This window comes from Temnothorax americanus, unplaced genomic scaffold, assembly GCF_048541705.1.
Source record: "Temnothorax americanus isolate GAGA-0224 unplaced genomic scaffold, ASM4854170v1 Scaffold25, whole genome shotgun sequence".
In the NCBI taxonomy this organism is placed as follows: Eukaryota; Metazoa; Arthropoda; class Insecta; order Hymenoptera; family Formicidae; genus Temnothorax; species Temnothorax americanus.
Genome location: NW_027509391.1, coordinates 2,234,935 through 2,262,474, shown reverse-complemented (window position 1 = coordinate 2,262,474; position 27,540 = coordinate 2,234,935). Strand labels below are relative to the sequence as shown.

At 41.2% G+C, this 27,540-nt stretch overlaps 3 protein-coding genes and 1 non-coding gene across 4 annotated transcripts in view; 1 reads left to right on the top strand and 3 right to left on the bottom strand.

Moving 5' to 3' along the window:
- Positions 1-332: 332 nt before the first annotated feature.
- On the bottom strand, positions 333-404 carry Trnaq-cug (transfer RNA glutamine (anticodon CUG)). The gene has a single exon. It is a non-coding gene; the product is annotated as a tRNA-Gln (tRNA).
- A 942-nt stretch (positions 405-1,346) lies between these two features.
- Ndfip (Nedd4 family interacting protein) lies at positions 1,347-3,702 on the bottom strand. Its single transcript, XM_077408972.1, has 6 exons — positions 3,486-3,702; positions 2,985-3,134; positions 2,622-2,762; positions 2,381-2,504; positions 2,116-2,301; positions 1,347-2,040 (listed from the first exon to the last, which is right to left on the bottom strand). Exons 1-6 carry the CDS (start codon positions 3,510-3,512, stop codon positions 1,937-1,939), a joined length of 732 nt encoding a protein of 243 aa, XP_077265098.1. The 5' UTR covers positions 3,513-3,702; the 3' UTR covers positions 1,347-1,936.
- Positions 3,703-4,549: 847 nt separating this feature from the next.
- The window catches only part of Ndf (Nucleosome-destabilizing factor), a 37,481-nt gene continuing 14,490 nt past the window's right edge, over positions 4,550-27,540 (top strand). The window contains exons 1-7 of the mRNA XM_077408963.1: positions 4,550-4,697; positions 4,798-4,834; positions 6,189-6,277; positions 6,361-6,487; positions 6,797-6,898; positions 7,001-7,195; positions 8,913-9,086. Coding sequence (XP_077265089.1) covers positions 4,663-4,697; positions 4,798-4,834; positions 6,189-6,277; positions 6,361-6,487; positions 6,797-6,898; positions 7,001-7,195; positions 8,913-9,086 — 759 coding nt within the window. The 5' untranslated portion in view covers positions 4,550-4,662. The remainder of the gene's footprint in view (positions 4,698-4,797; positions 4,835-6,188; positions 6,278-6,360; positions 6,488-6,796; positions 6,899-7,000; positions 7,196-8,912; positions 9,087-27,540) is intronic.
- LOC143899015 (uncharacterized) lies at positions 9,451-20,738 on the bottom strand. The gene is made up of 5 exons (XM_077408942.1): positions 20,424-20,738; positions 19,990-20,335; positions 17,795-19,608; positions 17,199-17,481; positions 9,451-16,873 (listed from the first exon to the last, which is right to left on the bottom strand). The coding sequence occupies exons 2-5, from the start codon at positions 20,086-20,088 to the stop codon at positions 16,220-16,222; spliced, it is 2,850 nt and encodes a 949-aa protein (XP_077265068.1). The 5' UTR covers positions 20,089-20,335; positions 20,424-20,738; the 3' UTR covers positions 9,451-16,219.

Below are 27,540 nucleotides of genomic sequence, written 5' to 3'. Positions count from 1 at the left end.
AATGACGTCAATAAGGCGTCTTTAGACGTCATCTTTGCTACTTGGGGGTATTGTCTTTTCTCCTTTCTGTTTAAATCGACAAGATTTCCGATGATTTCTTAAATCGTCGTAAGAAACATACTTAAAGTCCCAATAAATTTGATATATAGCGCATACTTTCGATTTTTTTTAACATTTTCAAATAAAAGAAAAAAAAATTTATCTTGTGTAACAAAGCACAATCTTTTTTCAATTATTTCAAGCAAAAAATTAAAATTGCATTTACGTGAATTATTTAAGTACTATTACATTTGAATGTTGACAAAAAAATAGATTTGCACTTTCAAAAATTTAGGTCCCACCGAGATTTGAACTCGGATCGCTGGATTCAGAGTCCAGAGTGCTAACCATTACACCATGGGACCTTTCATTTACCACCCTCCTGGACAGAATGTACTTTACCTACCGATTGTCGCGGAAGTCTCGACCTCGCTCAGCAGAAATTTCAACCCCTTTAGTGGAGACTCGAACCCCGATATTAGCAAAGACTCGAACCCCACTTACAATCAGCAAAGATTCAAACCTCATTCAGCGCGATCAAAGTCTTCTGAAAATTGCTCAAGTATCAGGAAAACACGGAAAACATAAGTAATCGGCGAGGAGGTTGCTCCATCTAAAATTTTCGAGAACGCTCGCGTTTCCGAGAATTTTCTCAATTTCCAAGAATTTCCTGAATTTATAAGAATTCGGGGTTTTAATTCGCGAAAATCAAGTCTTGAAAATCGACAAAGAAAACATAAATCGACGAAGAGATTGCTCTAACTAAAATTCCAAGAATTTTTTAAAAATTGCCTACTTTTCTGAGAATGTTCTCAATTTCCCAGAATTTTTTTGCATTTTCAAGAATTTCCTGAATTTCTAAGAATTCGGGACTTTAAATCATAAAAAATAAAAAATCGACGAAGCATCAGGAGATCGGCAAGGAGATTGCAAAAGATTCCAAGAATTTTCCAAAGTTCCAAAACTTGCGATTTTTGGAAAATAAGGAGGGGAATATGAAATTCTGAATGTCTATCTCTCCGTTTTATCGTTATAATAAGTATAGCAATGAAATTTCTCACAGAATAACGTGTAATCGCATATCGCTTTATATAATAAATTTTAATACATATACGTAATATTTATTGTTTTTTATTTATATCTAAGAATTCTCTTTCGATAAGAATTCTCTATATATGTATGTATGTATGTATATATATATATATATATATATATATATATATATATAAATTATAGAGTACTATATAAACAGGCGGGATATATTAATACACTTATCATATTTAATAAGTAGTCAATCTCTATAGAAGCTTGTCTAACGCTAGAATATATTATACTATCAGAAAACTGTTGTTCATCATTTATCCGGAAATAATAACGAATCGTATATTTTGTCTCTTTACGCGATTTATTTTGACTTGTCAATTTTGCACAAATTACGATTTGACATGCGCTCCACACGTTTACGTTCTTCAGTGATCTGCATTTAAATGAACAACGCTTAAAATGAATAAGAGTATTGACTTAAAGCATTGTTCATATTATTTTGAGCAATAAAAATGTACATTTCTTTTTTTCCCATAGCCTACCATGTATAACATTACATAAAATAGCGTTTATATATCTTCCATATGTATGTATATGCGAAAAAGGGACCGATTCTCTTTATCGTTCTTTTTATTCGTATTTTTATATCCGTTTCATCACGACGAATTTGGCAAATCATTTTAAAGATCCTGCTGTTTTCGTTCTGTATATAGATAGATATTACGATCTACACGATGCTCTCCCTTAAGAAAATCGATTATATATTATACAAATATGACCCCACATAGAAATGCTGTTTGCTCTAAAGCCAAGTTGAGTAAACAAAAAAATGGTGCAGAGATTTAATGATTTTTCAATAGAAAAAAAGTAGACGCTCCTGTGCGCTCCCGGACAGTAGTCTCCAACCACGTTTGATGTTTAAATATTGAATGATGGCACGCACGCAAATTAGAACCCCTGGAACGTAATCGTTATATTTTACCTTGTTGTAAAATATCTTTCGATTAAGTTTCTTATTACAATTATACAAACCGAATGCCATTATCAACCACCACAGCCATGAATTCTCTCGCGAAGCAAGGTCGGTGGAGTGTTTAACAATGAGCGTCCACTTTGTCAGGGACAATCCGAAGCCGGCTAGCGCACCGTAACGAGAGGCAATAGTGTGACAGAAACACATCAGTAATAAAAATCCGATCCAGTTGAATAGGAATGCGACTACAAGAGAGACACATTAATGCAGATGATTGTCACTGTAGGGGATTATTAGATTTTGTAAAATATAAAGGCACCCCACCAAGAAACGCTGTGAAGAACATAAAATCTGTGCCAAGCAGCCCGCTTTCTGGATCACCCTCGGCAGCTTCGGTATCTATAGCAAGTATTGTCAGGGGCTGCTGTGGTGGTCTAATATTTCCTGGCTGCAAAGGAAAGGATTTTTAATCTATTAGAAAGAACACTATTTACGGTCCAGGATGTTGGAAAGATTCGAAGCCCTCCAGAAATACAACATTTCGAATTATAGATACGTCGCGTACCATGTGTATTTGAGGCTGTGGCTCGCCCTGTAGAGTCTTTTCACGCTGAACCTCTTCGTAACTAGGTAATTTGGTGGCTACTTCGTAAGGAGGAGGTGCAGAGAAGTCTGGTTTCGGAGGTGGAATCTCTTCCCCTTCAACCTGAACAATTTTACTCGGGTTAATAATTATTCAAACCATAACGTTGTATCTATCTTACAGAGTGTACAATCCACTAGACGCTTCAAACACTTCAGAGCATCATTTCGTTCTTGTTTAATATTTGATAAACGACATGGATGAACCCGTTTCCAAGAGCGTTTCGAGCGACGAATGGATCGCACCCATAATATTATGTAATACTACGCTGTTATAATATATTACCATTCGGTTTGTCGTCGTAGCCAGCGCAGCAGTAGATGCTCCAGAATGACCGAGCATGTCGACTTGCATGAAGGGCATTGCCACAGTGACCGTAGGAACTTCGTTCTGAATCGACGTTTCACCACCGGTATCCGCACCCGCTTGAGGCGGCTGTGGAACAGTAAAACAGATCTCAATAAATACATACGATTTAATATCATTTCTACCGCCGGCAAGAGTAATTACGACGAAAAATTCTCGGAGTCAAAATGTACATCTTTTTCGCCAGATCAGATAACAATGTCGTTATCTTTTTGCGTACAAGACGATAAAAAACAGCACGCGACGAGCAACGGAGCAGACTACGATCGCGCGAAGAAACACCGACGAAACATCGCGCGAGACGCGTCAACGTGCTCGTGACAGCGGGAAATATTTTACGGAGGGGAACAAAAAAGTGCAATGTCCGAGGGGCGCACGACGAACGCGAGACCGTTCGCCGTTCGTCGCAGGTGGACGTACCGTGTTGTGACGGGCGTTACTGTCCATTTCCGGCCAGATTTGCGCGGCGCGGCTGAGAAACGGTATCGCGAATACTCTCCCCGGGGAACGGTGTGAGCTTGCGGGACGCGAGACGCCCTTGCCCGGAGTCGGAGACAACTGTAAAAAGGGTTCACAATCGATGTTCTGACAGCTGGCAGGTCGTAATCGACGTGACTGCTGGCGGTCGTTCTAGCGCGACGTCTATCGTCTATGATTCTCGAACGACGGACCGTGGACTCCTTGCTCCTTTTAGGCTCCGATCGCACCGGCGCGATCCGTACGAGCGATCGTTCATCGTTCCTTAGTGGAAAAATGTCTGAAAAATATTCTGAAAATTCTTATTCAATTATTTTTGAAAGTAACTGAGAAATTCGACATATTTTTTTCAGAATTTTTTATAAATCTAAAATATGAGAAATTTTTAGAAAATTTCTGAAAAAATATGAGACATTTTTCCTTCTTTCCTCTCTTCGACGTCCCCGCGAACATTTATTTCTCTCGCAAAATTAAATATTTTTTTTTTCACAGAATTCGATGTAATAAATTGCAGTTTCCAGGGACGAGCCTTCCACCTGCATTTACGTAACATATGAAATATAAATTTGGAAATTTTGGCTCAAAGAATGACGATTAGATTCCAGAATGTAAAATCTTGGGAAAAACTTGTAAATATATTAGCGAAAGCGACAAAATATTACGACGTCGCGTTATTCTCCGCCGAATTTTGGATCGCGAGGACATTTTGGAGCGCCGAACGGTGATTGGTCGACCGCAATTGCGCGTTGCGAATCGTCCCTTAGGACGGGAACTTAGCCGCCGGAAGTAGCGAGACGCGCCGAAGCGCAAGGTTAACGATCCCAAAGCTTTCCACGGAGTTCTTCCGAGCAGCCTCGCGGCGTTATTAATCGCGGATCGCAATCGACAACCATCTATTTCAACGCGTCGCGCGTAGAAACGGTTATCTGTTCGCGCGACACGGTCGCTCGCTCGACCAGCCGCGCAGGCGACGAGCGGTGGGGGAAGCTCGAAAGGGGAACGGCGCGTAGAGGGAGCAACTGCGCTCACGTCGTCGGTGCATAAACGACGCTTCGCACGCAAGTCAGTCGCTCGCTGACGTTCGAAGGCACTGGTTGACCTGTTCTCGTCGTTCCTCGCGATGTCGGAAGTATTCAAACTGGGTGATCTAGTATGGTGCGTATTTGGAGTGTGCGCGACAACAACGCGATCGTGCCAATCTTGTGTTGACGCATAACCTAATTGTTCCCCGTATCTTTTTTTTTCTGGCTTTCAGGGCGAAGATGAAAGGATTCTCGCCGTGGCCCGGCCGGGTAAGTGGGTACCTCCCGTCCCCTCCCCTCGCCACTCTCTAAGCTCATCGCAACGCGGACTCTCGTGCTCCTCTTCCCGTTAACGTCGCTCGTGTGTGCGTGCGCGCGCGCGCGCCTGCCCTCGCTCGTATTTGGCGGTTCTCGCGTCGTTCCGCCTCGTCGACCCTCGCCGCCGGGACGGAGCGCACCAGCTGTCGACGCCACTGGCCGCCGTGCACCGCGCCGGAGATCGCGCCGCGTTGCGCCGCCTCCGGAGGCGGCGCGGCGCTATCCCCCGCCACACCCGGACCTTCGAATTCAAATTGGCGCGCAATCCGCGGCGGGCTTATAACCTAAATCCCTCGATTGCGATCGCGCTGTCGCCTCGGCTAGCTCCCTCCTCCCTCCCCCCTCTCCTCTCGTTCCTCGCTCCGCGCGGCGGTTTCGAAATTTCTCAGGGGGGAAATCGAACGCGCCCAGTGCCGCGATCCGCTGAGTCGTCGAGACCTTAGAATTTGTCCCGCGTAATCCGTCTCCCCGTTTCCGATTGGCGGAAACGCGCGTGACGTCAGCGGCACGCCGGGCGAGCGGCCGCGATTACGCCTCAACGCTCCGAGATTGTCACCGACGCATTTTCCGACGTTCGAAGCGAGATAGGTCGGTGTCCATGGTCAATTTTTATATTCAAGAGATCGTCTTAAAAACGATGAAATGCCGTACGGTTTTTCACCGGTCGGACGGTGTCTTGAGATCGTAATCCGATTTAAAACGATCTTGAATAAAAAATTGGATTAAATGAATATGAATACCGCCCATAGATATGTATTCAATCTTGCGAGAGAAGAAGGGGAGAGGAATAGAGTAGGAAATATGTGGATAGCTCGTAGTTCCTTCAAGTGCGTTTACGCGGCAACCGCCGGCAGGGCCGTACGAAGATCGGAGACCGAGGGTGATTTACGAATATGACCTCAGCTCGAAAAATTTCGTCCTAGTATGAAAGAAAAGAACGTAATTGTAAAACGTGTACAGACGACAAATTATTGAACAAAAATGTTATTTGATGAAATTTATTTTTAATGTGTATTTTTCTCCATTTTTAAAATCATAAAAATACGCTGAAAAATGCTAAAAGTTTACAGTTGACGATTTGTAAATGAGATAATTGTGTGTCGCGTGTAAAATACTTTGTTGATATCATTTTCTGCCAAACATCTGCTTTTTATTTTGTTTGATATTATTGTTGATGAAATTGCTTCCCAAGTGGATTGTGAATTAAATTAGAATTCGAGATGTACATGAGAAAATAAATGTTGCAATTATTCTTGTTAGTGCTGTATAGGCTATATATATTAATTTCATATAATGGCATGCAAAGGTGTCGGTTCCTTCAAAGGACTTGAAGAAGCCTGCGAACACTAAAAAGGGGCCAGTACAGTGTATCTTCTTCTTTGGGACAAACAATTAGTAAGTTCTACTTATGGATCGTTTATCTTATTCATGGAACGTTACTATGATTTATGATCCTCGACAATGTCTTCCTTTTGTAGCGCATGGATAGAGGAATCCAACATTAAACCCTATCAGGAGTATAAGGATACTTTAGTAAAATCTAGCAAATCTGGCGCGTTCAAAGATGCAGTGGAAGCTATAGAAGAATTTATCGCCAAAGGAGAGGTAAACAAGATTTTCATGTCTTTGATAACTATCTATGCTTGATGTATCTGTGGATACACATTAAGATAATTTAGATAATTTAATATAATATTAATAAAGTAGTTATATTGAAATAATATTCTAACAACTATATTATCTATTAATTTAACTGAATATTAAGAATATTAGAAGAAAAATTGGACACATTTTATGCCTATATAGGACTGATCTAAAAATGAAAGCAAAATAAAAAATAAAGTCCATATTTTGTTATTGAGTTAGACATTGATTATATTGAAAATGATTAAATCTTCTGTATTGATGCATCAGGTATTCGAGGATGGCTTGGATCCGGATTCCTTATTCGACAGACTTAAAGAAGAGCCTGTACCCGAGAAGAAATCTGTGGTCAAAACGCCGAAGCCGCGTAAGGTTAGCAGCGAATCTATCTTCCATTTTTCAGCAGCAACTGTTAAAAATGTTTTTTAATTGCGTTTTATATTATACATGCAAACTGAGAAACTGTTGCTACAGGAGGCTACTACGAAAACCACCAAGCGTCTAAGCGACAGCGGTACGGGTGATCGTCGACCGGCTAAAAAGCAGCGTAGGGAATCAAGTACCAGCAATAGCAACAGAGTGGGCAGTGTCAGTCCCACTATGAATCATTCTACTCCGGCTAGAAAAACGGGCTCACTTCTAAACAGACCGGCAAATATCGCCAGACCTGTAAGTAATCTTTTTCATTGGTCTAAAAGATTTATTTACCCTGTCTTGGTTATTATTAACACGATTAAGGTCCAGTTGATAGACAATAAATGATGATTTAATGATGACACTATTAGGCGACATAAACCTGATTTCAATATTGAAATATCCCCAAAACGGGTTACCATCTTGTACCATCGCCTACTTCATTTACAATCCTTAATTTTTCAACCTGTTATAAAATCGAACTCGGGATCAAGTCGATCGCTAACACACAAAACCATGTGTCATCCTACCTAATCTCTATATTAAGTGCACAATATTTTGATACACATAAAGAATACAAGTTTGTTTCTGAACATTTGGAGTTCTATATCGCGCATTTAGCGCTAAAATGTAAAACCCTTTGAGCTCAAGTTTCGTTCATTTAATATTCGTGCACATTATGTTACCATAAGATCAAGAATCAAGTTAGTACACACGCGCGAAATGTCTACACACTCACACAGACACGTACACGAGGACGGTGCACCCCAGTACCGTAGTTAGGCATATGACGATCCCGTTACCACCTGTTGGTTCCATAATCTTAGGTTAACCTTAGCATTAATGTGAAATATTAAAAAAATTACAATTATAAGAATTTCTTGAAAAATCTGAAGGATTAAGATTTAATTTTGTATTTAAATGAACACTATCGGAATTATGTTTAATTATATTCTCAGGACAGGATTTATCTATAGGCGCAATCTGGGAACCGCAAACATTCAAGGATCCATCTAATTCTTCTTAATACTTTTTAACACTTTCAAAGATGCATCTAATTTTTCTTAGTACCCTTTGATACTTTCAAGAATCTATCTAATTTTTTTAAAATATTTTTTGATACTGTCAAGAATCCATCTAATTCGTTTTAATGCTTTTCTAAAGTATTTCTAATTTGAGAAATGTTTGCTGTTATATTATTAATATGTTATTTATTTATTTATTAATATTTTTATTATATTTATTATGCTTTTGTTCACCTAAATCTACTATAAAATAAAAATGTGGTAAATTTTATGCATGTCAGAACCTTATCTAAAAGAAAGATTCTTTCTTAAATATTTACAGTTTAATAGTTGATACTTTAATTATATACTTAATAATTGATACTTTGAAGTCAATTTCGGGACATCCTTTACGTAGGATATCTTAAAAAGATATCCTACATCTTTTCCCAATTGCAGATTTCTTTTTAAAACGTATATTTATTTATCGAAATTTTTCAAAAAATTTTATTTTTAATAATTTTTTATTTTTAGTGCAAATATTCTATATAATAACATTAAAGAATCTAATAAAAATTCTATTAAAATGAATTTAAAATGCAACTAAAATCACAATAAGATTTTGTTACTAATTTTTTTGCTAGAAATTAATAAAAATAAATAACATTAAGTTTTTAAATTAGTTTGTTAGAAAATCAAGGAATTAAATTTATTTTTTATCTACGATAGATTATATACACTGTAATCATTTTAGTTTTAGTTCAACTTACCTACAATCTATCGACAATTTGAAGATTTGGATTAATTAAATCGTCTATTATAGAAAGAACATTTGTTATCGAAAAAAGATACATTTCAGGAAAAATGTATATAGAATTCGTAAAAAGTTATTCCTCTTTACAAAGAAAGTATCAGAATTAGCTGCGTATTATTCCTTTTCCGTAACATTCCTTTACTTTGTTCCACAGATTACGCCGCCCTTAGACGTCGAAACGATGTCGCAAACTCTCAAGGAGAAGAATATCCTTCCGTCAAATCTGAAATTTGGTTTTCTTGGACTCGGCATTATGGGCAGTGGTATCGTGAAAAACTTGATCAACAGTGGTCATAGTGTGATCGTGTGGAATCGAACGCAGGAAAAGGTATGTACCGATATTTCTTTTCTTTTTTTTCTACAGATCGCGAAAGATTTCTGCCGATGGCGAATACAGTGTATTATAATTAAATTATGATGAAAATTTTATTATTAATTAAACAATGAAAATCTTGAGAAGTAGTTGTATATTTACTATTAAAAAAGAATTAATGCAACGATAGTATGGATTAATACGCGTTGGATAACATATATATAATTTTTTATCGATTACGGAGTTATACTTTGTTGTAATTAATTATGTTTGCCTCAGCAATTTTGTTTTTAAATGTGGTATGTTAAATTTTGATAAATAATTACGTGCTACAAGTCGTTATGTGCGAAAGAGGGTTGTTGAAGGAAACCAAGAGTACCACAATAAACAATGAGATTTATTAACTTTGAGAACAATGGTAGAAGTTGAGCAGATTTGCCGACGTCATCATCTTTTGTTAGTCGGGAGAAATAACTTAGGATTATTTTTACAAAGGCGAACAAGTCGCTTCATTACAAATGGCTTTAGATCTTTTACATCGCTCGGTCGGAACATTAAAGCGATTTAACCGTACGGTATCTCCTAACTTTCCAACATGATTGCTCGAATAGCACATATAGATCGTTTTTTTTTGTGTTGCTTGATCTGCAACCCGCAAGTTTACGACGTAGGAAATGACAGTTTATATCGTCGCAGTTATTCGCCAAAATAGCATTTTTTTAAATACATCCGTTAGAGTATCTCGGACAGATGGATAAGAGATCACCAACGGGAAACTCGACAAGATACTTTTAAGTGTTAAATTTTAAAAGGTTACTCTTGGCAAGTTATATGAACGGTGTCAGATAACTTTCTGCGGAGATCACCGTAAGACGTGCTTTGGTCATTTTAACGATCGTCAAAATCAATGACAGCCTCCATAATATGAAAACTGCGCTTCAGCGTAAAAAAGAGTGCGCGTCAGACTTTTCTTCTTTGCTACCCGGTTTCCAAAGTTGAATTGTAATGCAAATAGCTACGTGTGGTACAATAGTCGATATTTTTTAATAAATTCAAGTGACTGGCAAACATCACTTCGTGGAACACTTGCTAAAGTTTTTTTTACTTTGATTATACATAATTTATTTTCAGTATTGTTGCAAATAATTAAAATTTATACAAACTAGTATAATTGCGAACTCGGAGTGATTATTACTTTCGTAGTTCGCTCCAAAGAAAAGAAACTTCTCTGTTGAGCGCGACTTGTGCAATTTATTATTGTACATCCAATAAACGTACTGGATAATATTATTGCAAACTCTGTTCTACATCAATTTACATTGCGATATATATCCTTAGAAAGTTCACAAATCACAGCGTTTAAAAGACTCGTTAGATAATGTTACACCGGATGTCCAAACGAACGGTCGATAGACTCAGGGGACATCTCTTGCATATTAAGAAAATAAAGTTCCTCTCACTGTGTGTCACGTCACTATAAAGATACACATTTCTATATAATTCTACAATACAATATATAAATTTTTGCTACAAAATTATTTTTTTATTTTACATTATTTAATTCCGATGAGAGAGAATGTTTCTCGCGAAGTCATTATAGATGGAATAAATTCTATTATTTATTATCTAGTCTATTATTTATTATCTATGATAAAATATTCGATTTACAGTGGCATAATTAATTTTTAATACACTAACATGTTTCCGGTTTTTATGAAAAATAACGATAAAGCCTTCTCTTCCATCGCTTTATATTTGTAAAATTAAGAGAAAGTAATGCAAAAATTTATGCATTTTATGTGGAAATATTTGATCGACGAAATATTCAATTAACGAAAAGATTTATATTTTAATTTTATTAAAGCAAAAACGTCTTAATTCTTTCCGAGAACTATTAATCTCACCGCTTACTTGCATTTAACAATAATTATGCCGCTGTCGATTATAACATACTGGAACGAGAAGTCATTTCTGGAAAGCATCTACGCGCGATTCAATTACTTTAATTTTTACACGCCCTCAATCAGTGTCACCGACAGCGGTTTTTCTTGCATCATTAATTTTAATTTACACGCCCTGCACATGCGTTACCCCTCTCTGTTAAGGCTTCGCGGTTTAAAAATGACGTCGTATAAAAAATATACATGCATGCTGGAAGCATAAGTACGAGCATTCGACATACCAAGGAACAGAGAAAAGACTTTCTCGTCTAAGATTCGATGTGCCGCGACGAGAAGTAGCTCTGGTTAAAGTTTAAACTATTCTCTAAGCGTAATAGATTTCCAGTTTCCCATCATTTTGTCGCTCTCAGGAACGTTCTGGAACGGCGTAATAGATAATACTCGTTTAATCAACGTTAGAAGTACGCCGGGTGAACGCACCGGTCGGATTTTATTTCCTCTTACATTCTTCCAAGTATTTATATAATAATGTTAAATCGGAGAATAACGTAACATGAAGGGACTACGAAACAATATTGATCTATCCGTAGTCGAGCGTTTATGGATATTATGAAAAGATTAGAAACTGATTTCAAATAATAATCATCAAACTTATAATATATCAAAGTGATGATTATTAATTGAACATTAATTTCAAATACTTTCGAGGTTGACTACATTTGCGCGAAATAGTGGTTCTTTCGATGGTATTGAACGCAAAAGAGCAATCGAATTGCTCTGTAATAGAAGAGCCAATAAAAGTTAAACCACCGATGACATAAATGTGTTAATAAATTGTTTTATTTTTAATCGGAATTATAATGGGTGCCCTCGTTGCGATACGGATATTTTTCTGATGTTTTTAAATAATTAATTTATCGCCAAGATAGGTTCACAGCGGATCGATAGATTTGACAAGCATTAGAGAAGCCAATTATATTGACGTGGACTTTTATATCGATGCCTATAGAGCTCGACTTTTATTTGCTCTTCTAGATATATTACATCAAAGGTCCTTTTCGTTTTTTATTTCATCGAACTAGCTAGATAGTTCGGTAACAGAATGATAGGACTATCGAGATAATATATATGTAGGAGGGAGGGATAAGAGGATTTTAAATAGAGAGTAATTGTAAATTGACTTACGACTTTACCAAAAACATCGACAAAGATACCAACAGAATTATTTGGGACAGCGTTATCAGAGACTACCATTACTTACTCAATTGTGCCACTTTCGGTGTATTACAAGTGATATCTTCTAAGATTTTTGGTTTGCCGCCTGATCTATTTTATGTCATTTGTGACACGCCAAAACTGGTATACACAAGTACTGCCTTTGGTGAATCTGATTTCCAAATAAAGCTTGTTAGCAAATGAAAAATAATATTAAATATCAATTTGTCTAAATTCTTAATAAAGTTGCGAATCGTATTTATAATTACAAAGTGTATAATCTTGTTACTACCAATAATTTTACGTAAATTAGAGCGAAAACAACCTTTATCTGAACTAGCGCACGCGAGTATCGACGAGATTTATAAGACTGGCTACAATTAGGTTGATTGATTATGCTACTTGTATAGTGCTACCATCCCGATTAGTCTATGGCGAAATGCCAGGTATATCTAAAAAGTAGGGAATCAGTAGTTGAAAAAATTTTTTGGTGAATACGGAGATGTTCTCTTAGTAAAAGCTTGAATGAACTTCTCTATTAAACTCTGAAATATTTCAAAATAATTTCGGCGGTTATATGTATCTAATGTTTATGTGTAATGATTAGGTTTCCAATGTAAAATTTAATTAATTCTCTTAAAATGAATATTCTTAAGAAACTGTTATTTAATTAATCATTTTTTTTTATATATGAAAGATATTATATAAGTAAAAATTCAATTTTGATATTTTTGAAATAAAGATCTTTTTGTGGGGAATGAGGATTCAATTTCTGTTGAAATAGACATTACATTTTGCATTTCTGATTTAAATATATATTAGAAATTGTTTTACATCTGACTGAAATAATTTTTTTTTATTTAGCAACGTCTAGTTTGCTCTTACGACTTCGCATTTCAAATTCTTATCATGTTCATACGTGTTCTTACATATTTTTACGTGTTTCAGTCAGAAGCCAGAAGCTGTTTGCGTAATATTTTTATATGTTTGCATTGCTGTGAAAGCCGTGAGAAACACCACGGTAATTATAGATTTGCGTTATAAATGTTATTATAATTGCAACATATTCACATAGCAAGCAGAACTCGACATTCACAAAACTGATGGTTCTGATGACGAGTTATCAATTTGAATATAAGTTTTTAATTGATTTATGTTAAATTAAGATTTTTGAAATACCATTAAACGATTATTTATATTGAAAATCATCTATTTTTACCAATTAATTTATTTAAACATATATTACTATGTGTAAAATTACATGACGCAAGTTTGAATTCTGACAATAGCAAATATTTTTTTATCACATATATATATATATATATATATATATATATATATTTATTAAAAAGTTTTCTGATTGATTCGTAGACTCTACCAATTTGCGAGAAATGAATAACGTGGAAAATAATGCATTTGGTTGCTTTATGATGGACTACGTCGATTAATTACATTGAAAAACAAAGGAGACTTCATAATTATGCTTCAACTTTTCACTGAGGAAACGTTGACTCCAGTTTCATCAAATTCGAGTTTATGACAACTTATCGATTCCCACTTCTTTGGATTTAGCCCGGACAGGTTTCTCTCGACATAGAATAGGATTCCCCTTACGATCTCACCACGATACCGAGACCGACTACATGCTTTCCACCATGGTTCTGCTTCGTCTTGCGTATCCCGTGCGCGGCTTCCCCCTCCGTCTAACGGAGGAAGCATGATAAAATTTTATCTCTCTCGCTGACGCGATCCAAAAATAACGACAACGCTCTCCTGGCCGCGATTATTTTCTTTATTCTGTTTCGTTCCATTGGTATCGTGGTGACTCAGTCATTTCTGCATCGGCAGCAGTTGTTTAGAATATTTAGATAATCGATACGCGCGTGTCCTTTTATCACGTGATTTTTCCAACTCGAAAGTATTGCATTCTTGACGATCCGATTGAGATTTATGAATTCCAAAGTGAACCGAGTCCATAAATATCTAAATTTAAATATCTCAAGATTTTAACTATAAATTACCTTTTACATCCGTTAGAAAAACGAATATTATCATGAGGTATATTCGTATATATCATTTAAAACAAACGTCTAATTTGCTAACTATAATTATTGTTTTTAATGTAACTTCTTTTATATCATAAAATTCTAAGAAATTATTTTCATAAAATAATTCTGAATTAATCACTTATATATAAAGCCACTTTTCATGAACAGAGTTATTTTCCTCTGTAATATTGCGCTGTAAATTTAAATCTAATAAAATCTAGAGATTTGATAAGAATATGAAATAAAAGAAGTCAAGTTCTACATAAGAAATTAGTTTTGATATTAATTTTTTCTAGGACAAATTTGTTAAAAAAATATATAAAATAAAACTTTTCTTACACTGTAAAAATAATTAGTACATTTTTACTTATTTTGAAATTATTATTTTATGTTTCGAAGATTTACTATTAAATTTTCAATTCTATAGACAGTTGGCTACATAATTTGGAGCTGAAATTTTTGTTAAGTCTTTTTTATTGATTATTCTAACTGTTCTTATTCTCTTTCAATCGTCGCTCTCATCTTTCAAACTCGATTACTAAATGATAAATATATTGCGAAGATGTTCTCTCGATGATTAGAGTCCGCGTTAATTGAATTTTTTACAGTTAGCAACTTCACTAATTAGCAATGAGCTAATTAGCACGGTTGATGGTTCTTGATTTTCTATTTAGCACGTATGTCTTAAAAAAAAAAAAAAGAATAAATTAAGTTCCCAATATATTCTTCTGCAAAGTTTGATCACGAGATGGAATTTGGATAAGGGATTAAGACAGATGCTTGGCGACGATTCGTCAGGATTTATTCAACAAAGGGACGCATCTTGTAAAATTTGTATAAGAGCAACTAAATCCGTACATATACAATTTTCTTTTTCTGAAACGCTGCCTTAGGTCGAAAGATCTAACAGCCAATATAATTTTTCTTTATTACAATTTCCTCTCCCTTTAATTATTTTCCGCGCGAATGATAAGCCCGACTGGTTGGAGATATATTGCTGTAATGATTAAAAAATTAAGTACGTACGTTGGTTATTTTCTGGTATGTTTCCTTTTTTTTCTTTCTTCGATAGGCATATACTTCTATGTCTCGAACAATATGTAACCTACTGCGCTAAACACAAGCGGTTAAAAAAAAAAGGAAGAAAAGAAAGGACGCGAGCACGATCGAACGCTGAGGTTTTTTGCCGCTTTGTATTCACGAGAAAATCGAGACGAAGAAGACGAAAAACAAACGGACGATTGCTGGCGTGTCGATCTCGCCGCCTCAGTCTTTCGCAATGAGAGGATAATCCGGACTTTTTCTCGCGGTATCACTGATACATAAAACTTTCACGCCTATTTACAGGAAGGATTGAGAATGATTCCTTACGGAAATCGCAACCTCAAGACTCATGGAATTGACAACTAGGCGAAGTTACATTTCTTTATGTCGCGCTTTTAAAAGGAAATGAAATTTACAGCCGAGTTGACGAGGACGCGAAATGCAATTCGCGTCTTTCTCTTTATCCTCTCGGATGATGGTAGTCATCCCAAAACGATGACACTGATGAAAAAGCACACGTTGCTTAACGAGAGACGGACAGGTTGCAAGGTCGACCATATCAAGAGAATCCTTGGAAACTGTCCGTTAATTTGTTTTTGTTCTCCTAGATTAGCACACGCACACACTTGTCCTTGCGATCTCGACAGAGGAAGGATCTCCTGTTTCTTGGCACTTGACACGAGTTCTTCTCGAACTGTCTTTTCTAGGGCACTCTCCTCGAATCAGTCATATAATGAAAAGCGGAAGAAGCTTCAAGCGATCTTCTCGATATCGAAGACGCGATTCCTACTTATCAGACGCAGGATGGCGATGATCTTTCCATTACGCTCCACTGCCGTTGATTGTCCGAGAACAATCTCTTCCCCCTTATGTTTCTGATAACTTAAATGATAGTAGGAACCCATTCTTGGCCACTTTAACGCGCTTTAATTTGTGTCGGCTAGAGTTTAGTCTCGCGTGGAAGATCAGGTAGACTGTTGCTAGGTGCTAAAAGCCCCAAGACTTCCGGTGTCTTTCTCCGGGGCTCCTTAGCCAAGACTGTACCGTTGGAGCCTTTGAAGATCGGCTTGTCATGCTCGTTGTTCTTGTATGTGGACACTGTGCTGGCGTATTCGTCGATACATTGCAGTATCACCGAAGCAGGGAACACTGTAGGCGGTCCCAGAGGCGGCGGTGGGCCGCTTTCCTCGATGTAATTGATATGAATACCTTCCATCGGGTTCTGGCCTTGCGGGCTGGTCGACGATAGCTCGGTCGGTGTGTAATACTCGCTGTTGACGTCCTCCAGACTCGCTCCCGCCACCAGATCGTCGATCTTCGCCTTGAAATAGGTGTTTATATTCTCGAAGTCATCCTTGGTAGGATCGAATACCATGGAGTCACTCTTGCCACACGAGCCGCTCCGGCAATTATCGAAGTACAGATTGGGCAGGTTCTCCAGCACTTTGGACAGCGTCTGTTGCTGGTACTTGTAACTCTCGCGTAACCGCAACACCTGATGGGCGCTGAACTTGCGGATCTTGTTCCGTTGGAAGACGTAATTCTCGCGCACCCAGTTCAGCTGGCTGGTGGAATAGTCCCGCACTCTTTTCACCTGCGAAAGAGTAACAAAATAGACGCGGCTAGATGCGTATCTATTGTATACGCGACGATATCTCGCGTTATCTCGTTATTTGTTTGGCCTCGTTATGTTTGTTTTCTTTCGACGGAAAATCGTTTCGCCAATGTAGAAAAGCGACTTGTGCGCAGTGATATGTCTAATAAACTTTTTTTATTACTTCGCACGTAACAACTTCGCGCGTTGTAAACAGATTACGTATAGATCAGATAAAAAGCGAATACGATGACAACAGAAATTGAGTCAATTATGACGAACACAGTTTCGCGGCGTAGAATTCTCACGACGCGGCATATCGTACCTGATCGTAGTACTGATCTCTCAGCGCGGTCAGGTGAGTGGTACCGTAGTCCCGTATGTCTCGTATGTGCTGCATTTGACCCTCGTAGCTGTCGCGGATCCATTCCACTTGCTGAACGCAATTGTCCTTAATTCTGTGTACCTGCTGCGTGTAGTTCTCCCTCAGTCTTTCGAGCTGCTGACTCTTGTACTGCTCGATGTTGTCGAGCATCTGGTAGATCTGCTTAGCCCGTGGCGTCACGCCCACGCGTCTGCAGCACAGGCACCACTTGATGCATCCGCACCTGCGGGAGATTCGTGTGGGGGAAAAACGTTAACGAGGGGGTTGCGAAAAGAATATAGAAAGTCGTCGGAATCGTCAGGTGGAGTTATCGATCGCGTCCTGACCTTCCGCCGACTTGCTCGCTCTACTCATCAAAGTTGACGCTCTCGACGGTTACTGTCGCTCGAACTGTTAACGGCTCTATCGGCCAACAATAATATGGACGTATACGTATGATATTTTGACACAATCCTCGAGGTGTATATACGGCATACAAGAAGATTACAGCGGGTATCCTTAATATTAATTCTACGTGTTGCTGTATGGATACTCACTTCACGAAGATGTATCGCAGCAGCTGCAACGCTAACGTCATCAGAAGAAACGTCACGGCGCAAATCGCGCCGACGAGGATGCTAAAGATCTTGATATTGTGCAAGGTAACCGGATCCATTTCCAGCGTTATGTAGACCGTCTCATTGGCAATCGGGTTGACCGCCGTGCACTTGTACTTGCCCACATCTTGCCGCAACAGCGTCGCGATGTAAAGAGATCCGTTCTCCAGGACGCTAATGCGGTTATCATTGACGACTGGCCGATCCGTCAGCCAGCTGTGCACCTTTGGATGTTCGACGAAGGCGTCGGGGAAGGTTGGATCCGGCACCCAATGGAGCACCAGACCGCTCGGGGTCACCCAAGTCAAGGAGGGCGCGGGATTGCCGCTGAAGTCACATTCCAACAGCACCGAACTCAGAAGGAGATATTGCTGCGTTTTGGTAGTCCGCACGAGAATCGGCGGACTGCATTCGAGGTAGCGCAACGTCTGCAGGATGTCCACGGTGCCCCTTTCGTGGCCGCACTTGAGCCCGCTCTGGAAAGCCGCACGCAGATGTGCCCTGCTCTCCGCCCACTTGACGAACCAAAACATACGACAGTCGCAGGCCCACGAGTTGCCCTGCAAGTGCAGCTCGTCCAGGAACGGTAGATTCGCCACGTTCGCCGGCAGGAAAGTCAAGTCGTTGTCACGCAGGTCGATTCTACGCAGGGACGGGGTCTCGTTCAGAGTCAATTGGCCGATCTCCCGTAACGTGCCGTTTGTGATTTCCAGGGTCTCCAACTCGGCCAGACCGGCCAGATTCTTGTTCCGAAGGTTCTCCAGTTTGGTCCCGGATAGCAGGAGGGTCCTCAGCCTGTTGACAGGTCGCCAGACGTCACCGGGCAGCGACGAGATCGGCAAACGACTCAGATCGAGCCATCGCAAGCTGGCGAGGCCTTGAAACGCGGTGTCCGCGAGACGCACGATCGGATTACCTCCGAGATCGAGGTACTCCAAGGCCGTGAGGTCGTTGAAGAGGCCACGCGGCAACGCGTCGATCGCGTTGTCGGCGAGATCGAGCACTTTCAGTTGCGTCAAGCCGGAGAACAGCCGCGACGGCAGCTTCGTCAGTCGGTTGCCGGACAGTCGCAGTTCCTGCAGCTGCCGATTCGGCTGAAAGCTGTGATCCGGCAGGGAGACCAGCCGATTACGACCGAGATCGAGCCGCACGAGCTCCTTGGCGGGCGCGAACGCCTGATAGGGCAGCACCGAGAGCAGATTCGCCGCCAGACGGATCTCATGGAGGCGGTTCAGATGGCGGAACAGCTGCTGCGGCAGCGCGACCAGCCGGTTCTCGGTGAGGTTCAGGTACTGGAGTTGATGCAATGGATGGAAGACGTCCGACGGCAGGTCGGCCAACCGATTATCACCTAGATCGAGTCGCTCGAGGCGCACGGTGGCGCGGAACGCGCCGGCCTCCACTCTCTCGACGCCGCTCGACGACCAGGCCAGACTTCGCAGCCCGGTGGCACCCTCCAGGACTCTCGCCCGGATCGCGAACTCCCGGACATCCCTCAGCGACACGCTCGTGACGTTTCGCGGCAGGACCAGGTCGGAGGAGTCTCGCTCCGCGCATTTCAGACTGCCACCGCTGTCGGTGTCCGCGCACTCGCACCCATCCGGACATTCTACTCGCGACGACCAGGACAACGGCAGCGTGTCCGAAGACGCACCCGCGATCCGCACCACCGTCAGCATTGCGACCAGAAAGAACGACCACCTCAAACGCGGACCATCACCTCTCCTCGCCACCCGCACCCACATTCCTAAAACCTGCAATGTGACGATTTGCACGGGTACAGCGATATCCCATGTCCTTACGTGGGGAGGGGGGGCTCTCCTCGCGAGGGACTTTCTCAAACTACAGTTCTGTTACGAACCGCGCTTTTCTCTCTGCCCGACGGCGTCGACTTTTTATACTATCGACCAACTGAAGGACAAAGATTTTATTTACCCGTAAATAGACTAATACTTTTTCTTTTTCTTTCTCTCTCTCTCTCTCTCTCTCTCTCTCTCTCTTTCTCACTCTCTTTCTCTCTCTCTCTTTCTTTCTTCTCCACACTACCGGTAATAGTTTAAATGTATCGATCACACGACCACGTGCTCGCGGCCCTAAAAGCTCGAGCTCTCCGCTCCTTTCACTCCACTACCTACCTGCCGAGAATCACGGTCGTGTTTCCCGCAGGCAACTCCGAATCTTTCGCTCCGAGGAACGAAACGAGGGACGGGCGAAAAGGTGAAGAGAGGAGTCATCGAGGTCTAACTATTTGCGAGCGGTCCGGCGGTGCGGCGCCCCGCGACGACGTCGAGATGTCTTCCGACGGTGCGTGGGTGATGATGCTGGGCGGCGTGTCGTCGTCGTCGTCGTCGTTGTCGTCGTCCGTCGGTGCCGTCGCCACGTCGCGCCGGTAACATAATTGCGCCCGCCGTTACCGTATCGTATACCGTGTCGCAGCTTCGAGCAGCTTCGAGAACGCGTGGGGGAGTACCCAGTCTAGGTCTACGGAGAACGTTAAACCGATGATCTCACGCACGCAAGAACGTTTCTTTTCCCCTCCCCTCTATCCCGCCTCCTTCCTTTCTCTTACTCTATCTCTCTTCCGTTACTCCTCTTTCTTTGTCTCTCGTCTTCGTTCTCTCCTCTTTTATTCTACCGCCGCGCGCGATAACCGTCTGCCGTTTTCGTGTCTGGTGTGTGCAGCAACGCCGCGGCCGCGCACCACTTGTCACGCGTGTCATATGACACGCTCGTGCATATCGCGCTCCCAGCGGCCGGCCGCGTCTGCCCGCCGCGCGTCAGATGCAAAAACCGACTATGGAACGGAGCTTCGGCTCCGGCCACGGCTCTACCGGAGCGGGGTCTCTCCTCGTGGCGAGCACCGGTTCGAGCGAACCGGCAACACCGCCGACTCCCCAGTCGGTCGGCGCCGACGCAGACCTCGCCAGCACGTCTCTCAGCGAGCGGAACGTGAGCGAGAGCGAGAGAGAGAGAGAGAGAGAGAGAGAGAGAGAGAGAGAGAGAGAGAGAGAGAGAGAGAGAGAGAGAGAACCGCTGAAAGAGCGGCTCGACGAAAGGAACGGACGAAGCAAGAGAGGGGGTTTTGTGTAGAAGGCAGCCCCCCCCTCGGCAACGGCTGTGTCGAATGCTCGGTGAGAGTTTGGGATTTCTCGCAAGCTGCTCTACCCGGTGCTCCGAATCCATCGAATGCTCACCGAGACTCGCCCCATTTAATTTGCGTTCTCGTGTCATTGGCGCGATGACCGAGTCTATTTCAGCGCCGTCGGGTCCGTCGATTGTATCCTCGAAGATGCGCCCGTTCTAAATATCTAAACACCTATCTAAACACCTTGGCTAGAGGCCCCCAAGTCTATCGCGATATCGCGATTAACGGTCCAAAATAGTTTCAAGTTCAGTGCCAAATTATTAGCTGTCACCGTTTGCTAGAACGCAGACACGTTTGCGCGACCGCGGAATAATTGCGTTTTAGCCTTGATTAGCTCACTTTTATTAGCGAGGTTTCGTCTGCTTTGAGCTCTACTTCCAACATCCAGGAAGAAGGCTATAAAACCTATTAGCCCACGTTAGCTGACATTGTCGAAGTTAAACAAATCCAAAATCTTGATTTCGGATCTAGAATTTACTGTACGATTAAAAACGCAAAAATCTTGTCCCTTCTGGGATTATAAATAGAAATTTTCGAATAAGACTATAGAATTGAAAAAAAACTTCTTAGGACCCAGAGTAAACATAGAATCGTGAAAGAAAGAATTTACTCCCAGGTGGATCGTGAATAGTAACTGCCAGGTAGGGACGTAGAATCGTAAATAGAATACCGTAATGGAACTTCTAGAGCTCTTCTATAATGGAGAAAGCTTAGAATGTATAGGTTCAAGAGAAATATTCCACACTTTCTTGTAAGATTATAAATAGTCACCACATGTAGTGCAACTGTACTTAACGAATTGAATATTTTAAGAATATTTATCGATCTGTTTTCAAAATCGGAGACAAATACGCCTTATCACGGGTCGCTCTGACGAAGATAAATGCAGAGAGATGAAGAAACTTTCGGCAACCGCTACGCTAACGGACAATGCCGGTCGGCCTCGAGAGTCTGCTCTACGGGACCTTAAACTTTGATTCTCGTTAATGGAACCGGTCGTGCAGACGGTAGAATTTCACGAGCATCCGGACTAAGAGGATGCTCCCACGCTCTTGCTCGCGTTTAATCAAATCTATTTCGCCACGGTGCCTCGACGTCTACCCGTCGTGCGAATCTCTCTCTCTCGAGAGAGAGCGCCGATTCTTTAAGAATTTATTTTGGAAGATCCACAGTAGTTAAAATTCAGCCAAGATCCCACAAAATATTAATTACATATTTTCGAATGAAAAACCGGCAAATCACTCATGTCCATTTCTATCAATGTAAATAAACTTTAATCTCGATTTCTTAGAACTGAAAAAGGATAAAAAATTAAAAAGTAGGTTAAACCGAGATTAAAGTTAATCTACATTGGAAATGGACATTAGTGTTCAAAAAAATTTATATGCCGAATTTCTAATAAAAATACTCATTAGCCTTAAAAATTAATCTAAAAAATCGTAGTATTGTTAAAAATAATTATGCGGCATATAGGCACAATCCGCGAATTGCTATCTAGGGTCTAATTTGAAATTTCCTATATGCACTTTACACGAACGTGTATAAGTAGATATTGCGCGGACATCATTAGCGCACACGTCGATAGGAACTGTTCATTCTGATGACCGGGAACAAAGGTATCGAGTCTCATCGTTGCAATTTGCGTTATCGGACTGTAAACGTCGTAACGTAGTCCAGCTGCCTGAAATATAATCGCAATGACGCAAGCGAGAAACGAATGTGTGTTTTCACTTTTACTTCGAACTATACGCTGTCACGCTTTCCCTGTGGAATCCGCTCGTTCGCTTCACGATTTTTACCTCGTAAAACCTGTGCCTCGGAAAAGCAGCAGAATCGACTCTGCGTCGTCGAAGAAGTTATTTATAAAAATATCGCATGCGAGTCCGGGGTAGCCGTGAAGCCTCCCTTATGCGCTCGCTGCCATTTCGTTGATTTCCGTCTGAAAACGAAAAGCGTATCGTGGCGCGTTTGAACGAGGGATGGAGGCGGGTGTCTCCCTTGGGGGTCTCTCCCACCGTGCAACATCGATCCGTGACCTAACTTTGTTCCTCGCTTTTGCGATGCATTACGACATACAGGGTATTTAGAGTCGAAACATCGTTGAACGCTGTTGCCAAGCTTAAAGCGGAGGTTTGGGGTTTAATCCGAATCCGAATCCGAAATCGGGGTTTAGAAAGGTTTCTCGCGGGGGGATCGGCGCTTCAATGTTCTCGCTAACAAGGACGAATTTAATCTCCCATCGATTCTGGAACATACAAAACGTGGCAAGAGTGCGTTTCAAAATCATGTACAAATCATGTATATTTTGGATTTCCGTTATTCGATGAATTTTAAAATGTTTGCCGTTGGAACAGAAACGCATACCTTCGCAACGCGATTCTTACGTATTCCGTAACAAGCAGTTAGGTAACGCGACGCTTATTTGCAAACAATCGACTTGACGGCGGGGATTGCGGCAGATATACGACATCGCTTTGCGACCCGAGTGGCAGCTCGTTTATAATTGCGCGCAACCATAGCGCCTGCGAGAGGAAAACAATTTCGCGGCCGAATTAATGAGAACGAACGTCGTCGCGACGTTGCGTGGCACGTTTACGTGGCCGTATAATGCCGCTTGTCGCGCGAATCAGGAGCAGCTATTTGTTAATAAACTACGCGGCAATGACGATTTCTCTGTTTGCCACCGGGAGTTATCCGGTTTATCTCTCATGCCAGGCGCGTCTCGCGAATAATCGAAGCTGTTCGTCCCGTTAATAGATTCGTCTTCCCCGCCGCATATAATGAAGGTCAATAATCCGATAAAACTATTTGTGTGGCGAGGAATACGTGACAGTACGCGTTATTGGAAGGATCGATCGTCCTTACGCAAGTCAACCACGGGGGTGAGACCGCGTTGCACCCTGCAATATGCGATATAACGTTATATGTTCTAGAAAAAGGATTGTAATCTTGCGGTTTCGATTTCAATCTCAGCAAAATTGCGAGATCTATTGCTGGAAACCAAATATTTTGAGAAACCTCTTGTGTACCAACATTTTCTTCTCGCTCTAATATAGAATTTTATATTTCAATATTTTTCTCATTCAATTCGATATTCAGAGAAATTTGGGATCAACGTATATTGCTTTTTTCAGAATTTTTGTAAAATGCGGCAGCAATCGGTCTCTTTGTGTTAACGACAGATTTTGTGCCGTAACTGTGTATAAAAATCTGCGTAACAATACCGCCTGGCGTAATTTTATATCTGCGCTATCGAAAACGCCTTTTATCTGCACGTAACAATACGGACTATCGCGATTTGGCCCGAATTATTCGCAGATTATATGTCGCTGACCTGAGCTGCGCAGTCGTTCCGATCTAAATTATTGATTTTCGCCTTTTGTTCTTTCCCTTTTAACGGGCAGATGGTTTCGTGCGAGGAACGAGCGTCTCGCATTCGCTCGTTCTAAAAAATCTGGAGACCCGAGGCCGCGTATTTTTAGATACGTGTGAAAATCACTCTCTCAGATGTTATTTATCCAGTATAGGAGTATTTGCAATTATTTAACACGTTTATTTAACTTGGCTCGACTGCTGGTCGACCAGCCTTTATCTTCGTCACGGAAACGACAAAACATTTGTAAGTGCGCATTATCGTTATCGAGACTCAAGTGCGTGTTTAGACCTAGGCTGATGATGTTTGCAACGTGTGACCTACGCCATTTCGAAGATAAACGCCTCATGTGCGTGCGTAAACCGTTTTTCATCAAACATATGTGTAGCGACGCTCTTCTAAATTAATGCGCGACGTTTGCGGGAAGAATTAATGGGGCAACCTTCCGACCTACTCGCAGAAAAGGATGGGGGCCGCTTAAACTTGGTGGGCTATCGGTGTGCCATTGCTCGTGCGGCACATTGATCGATTGCGCGAGTGCCGATATCGGGCACTCGGAATTATCCGCACGTCCTATTAATACTTCGATTTATCGCTATAAAAATAACTGTGTAACAAGATAATGCGCGGGAAAGACGAGAGATGCAATAGACGACGGTGGTAGACGAGAAAATGTTCTTCTCCAGTCGGGTCACTATAATTTTTAAGACTTATTGTCAATTCCCGAATTGTATAACGATTCTATGAGAAGCTTGCTTTTGGATGTGTAGCGCGATTCGCGCGATTCGCGCGATTCGCGAACGTTGTTGAGATTTTTCTTGTTTTTCCTAGACTGTGTGTATTCTTTCTGATAAAATCATAAGAAAAATCTTGAAACTGCATCCTTAATTTATATTGCACGCTGACCTTACGTTGACCACACTTCGTACATTGATTCTTAAACCGGAATATCCACACTTTGTGCGTTCTCAAATATTTTCAGACAACGTTTCGAGCCGCCGTCACTCAGCCCTAGTTCCGGCACGTTTTCTCTTTCAACGTTTCGCGCAAATAAGGAGGGTGGAAAAGGACCTCGAGAAGCTTGCCTGCCCTCCACTTATTTGAACCGTCGCGTTCGCCGGCACGGCCTTGGGCGTCGCCGTCGCCCTCGGCATATATATAATTTCGACCGCGCTACGGTCTAGAGAGCCGATCGGGGAGGGTGGGAAAGGACACCGCGAAAGGACACCGTGAACCTGGAACGGTGCTACGTTTCAAAGGAAAACTTGTACGCAAAGGAACGTTGACGGTCGATAATAAAATTACGTAACGATTAGTAAAATGCGAACGGTGGATTGAAATTGATCAATTTCGAGAGAACGGTATTGTCGAACCAATAAACATTTATTTCCGGTCCCATATATAGACTCAATAATTTCATTACGTTTATAAACGTATAATAATAATAATTAAATCTCTTCTTATCATCTGTTCTGTATTTTATTACTATCTCACTTCTGTGAGTATCTCTGAAGATTTGATTACTACTCTATATAAAGAATTTATTGATTACGAAGTCTGTCCTGAAGAAGCTAGCGAGATTTCCTTTGTTCGCTTCCATAAATATTTCGCTTCTCAGCGTAAGAGTTGCAATCGAGAAGGGGTTGAAGGTATATCGCTTGCGATCTGACGTCGGCGAAGCCGGACTGCGACCGTGAGTCGGGTCGGTCGGGCCGAGGAACGTGATTGCGTACTCCAGTTACCTAATAATAAAATCAGACCCCGTCCTCGATCGGCAAAGTTTTTGTGGGTTACGGGAAGGCCGCGCGAAAACTACGCTTCTCTCTCTCTCTCTCTCTCTCTCTCTCTCTCTCTCTCTCTCTCTCTCTCTCTCTCTCTCTCTCTCTCTCTCTCTCTCTCTCTCTCTCTCCTTCGCGTCCTTGCCTGCACACGTCGTCGCCGTCGTCGGTCACGGTCAGGGGCATCAGGATCCGTAGGAGGGGAAGGGCTAGGATCGTCCTTTTACCTTGATATCTTTTTCCACTTTTTTTTCTTTTTTATTTATTTATTTATCGTTTCTTCCTTTTTTTCTTCCTTTTTTCTCTCTATGGACCGGAACATTTCTTCCTGGTCATACACAGCTACGCGACAGCAGGTTACTGTATAAAATGTCGCTTTATTTGGAAGTTCCAAGTTGGAACGTGCTTTTACCGAGTTTCGTATCGATCTCACGACTTTCGTCTCTTTTTCCGTCGCGCACAACGGGGATGAGGAAATGTGGAACTTACCGAGTATAAAAACAAGGACGAAAGAACGCTCTTCTATTTTGCAGACCGAGCTGAGAGGAATTTTTATTGGCCTGGCACCCGGTTCCGTACTTTTTCGAATCTTCCTCATTAAATCGAGCTCAGCCACTTTAAAGTAGAGACAATGAACTACGACTGTATATAGAATGGAGAGTTTCGCGGAAGGTGGTTATTTAAAAAGTGGGAAGGGTGTAGCAGAAGAGAGGAATTTATCTCTTTCCAAACATCTATTTCACTTGCGCCCCTTCCAGTTTTTATGTTTATCTCTATAGAACTCTCCACTGTATCTTTATGTATCCCTATATTCAGATAAAATGAAAAGTGAGGAGATCCCTCTATCGCGCATAAATTTTAAAGCGACCCATCTCGACGCTTAAATAATTCAGGAGCGATCGTGAAAAATGACAGACGTCAGCAGCGAGTTTCATGTTCTCGAAAGAAATAAGAATTTAGAGGTACCGTCCCTTTTAAAATACGCGACTTTGGAAGTCTAATTAAGGGGATCCTAAAGCCGTCTGTAATACCGGCTTTTTTTCTTAGCACTACGCTTTTACGTGGCTTTATAGAAATGCAAAATTCTTGTCTAGAATTTAAGTACGCATCAAAATCTAGGTCATGGTGGTCGACGTTATATCGAAAACGAGAAAAAATTAATATTTTTGTTAATTTTTGGTATATACGTGACGACAATATTTGCTTCGTACAAAAATTCCACAATAAATATCCACAAAATTAGACCGGCATGACCTAGGGACAACATTTAAGAACAATATCGTGCAATTAGATCTAAGATTGAAAGCCTAGAAAAAAAGATTAGTTTAAATAAACTTTTATACGTGCAAAAGCACATTCAGGTTGACATTGCGCGTAGCGAGAGATGGCG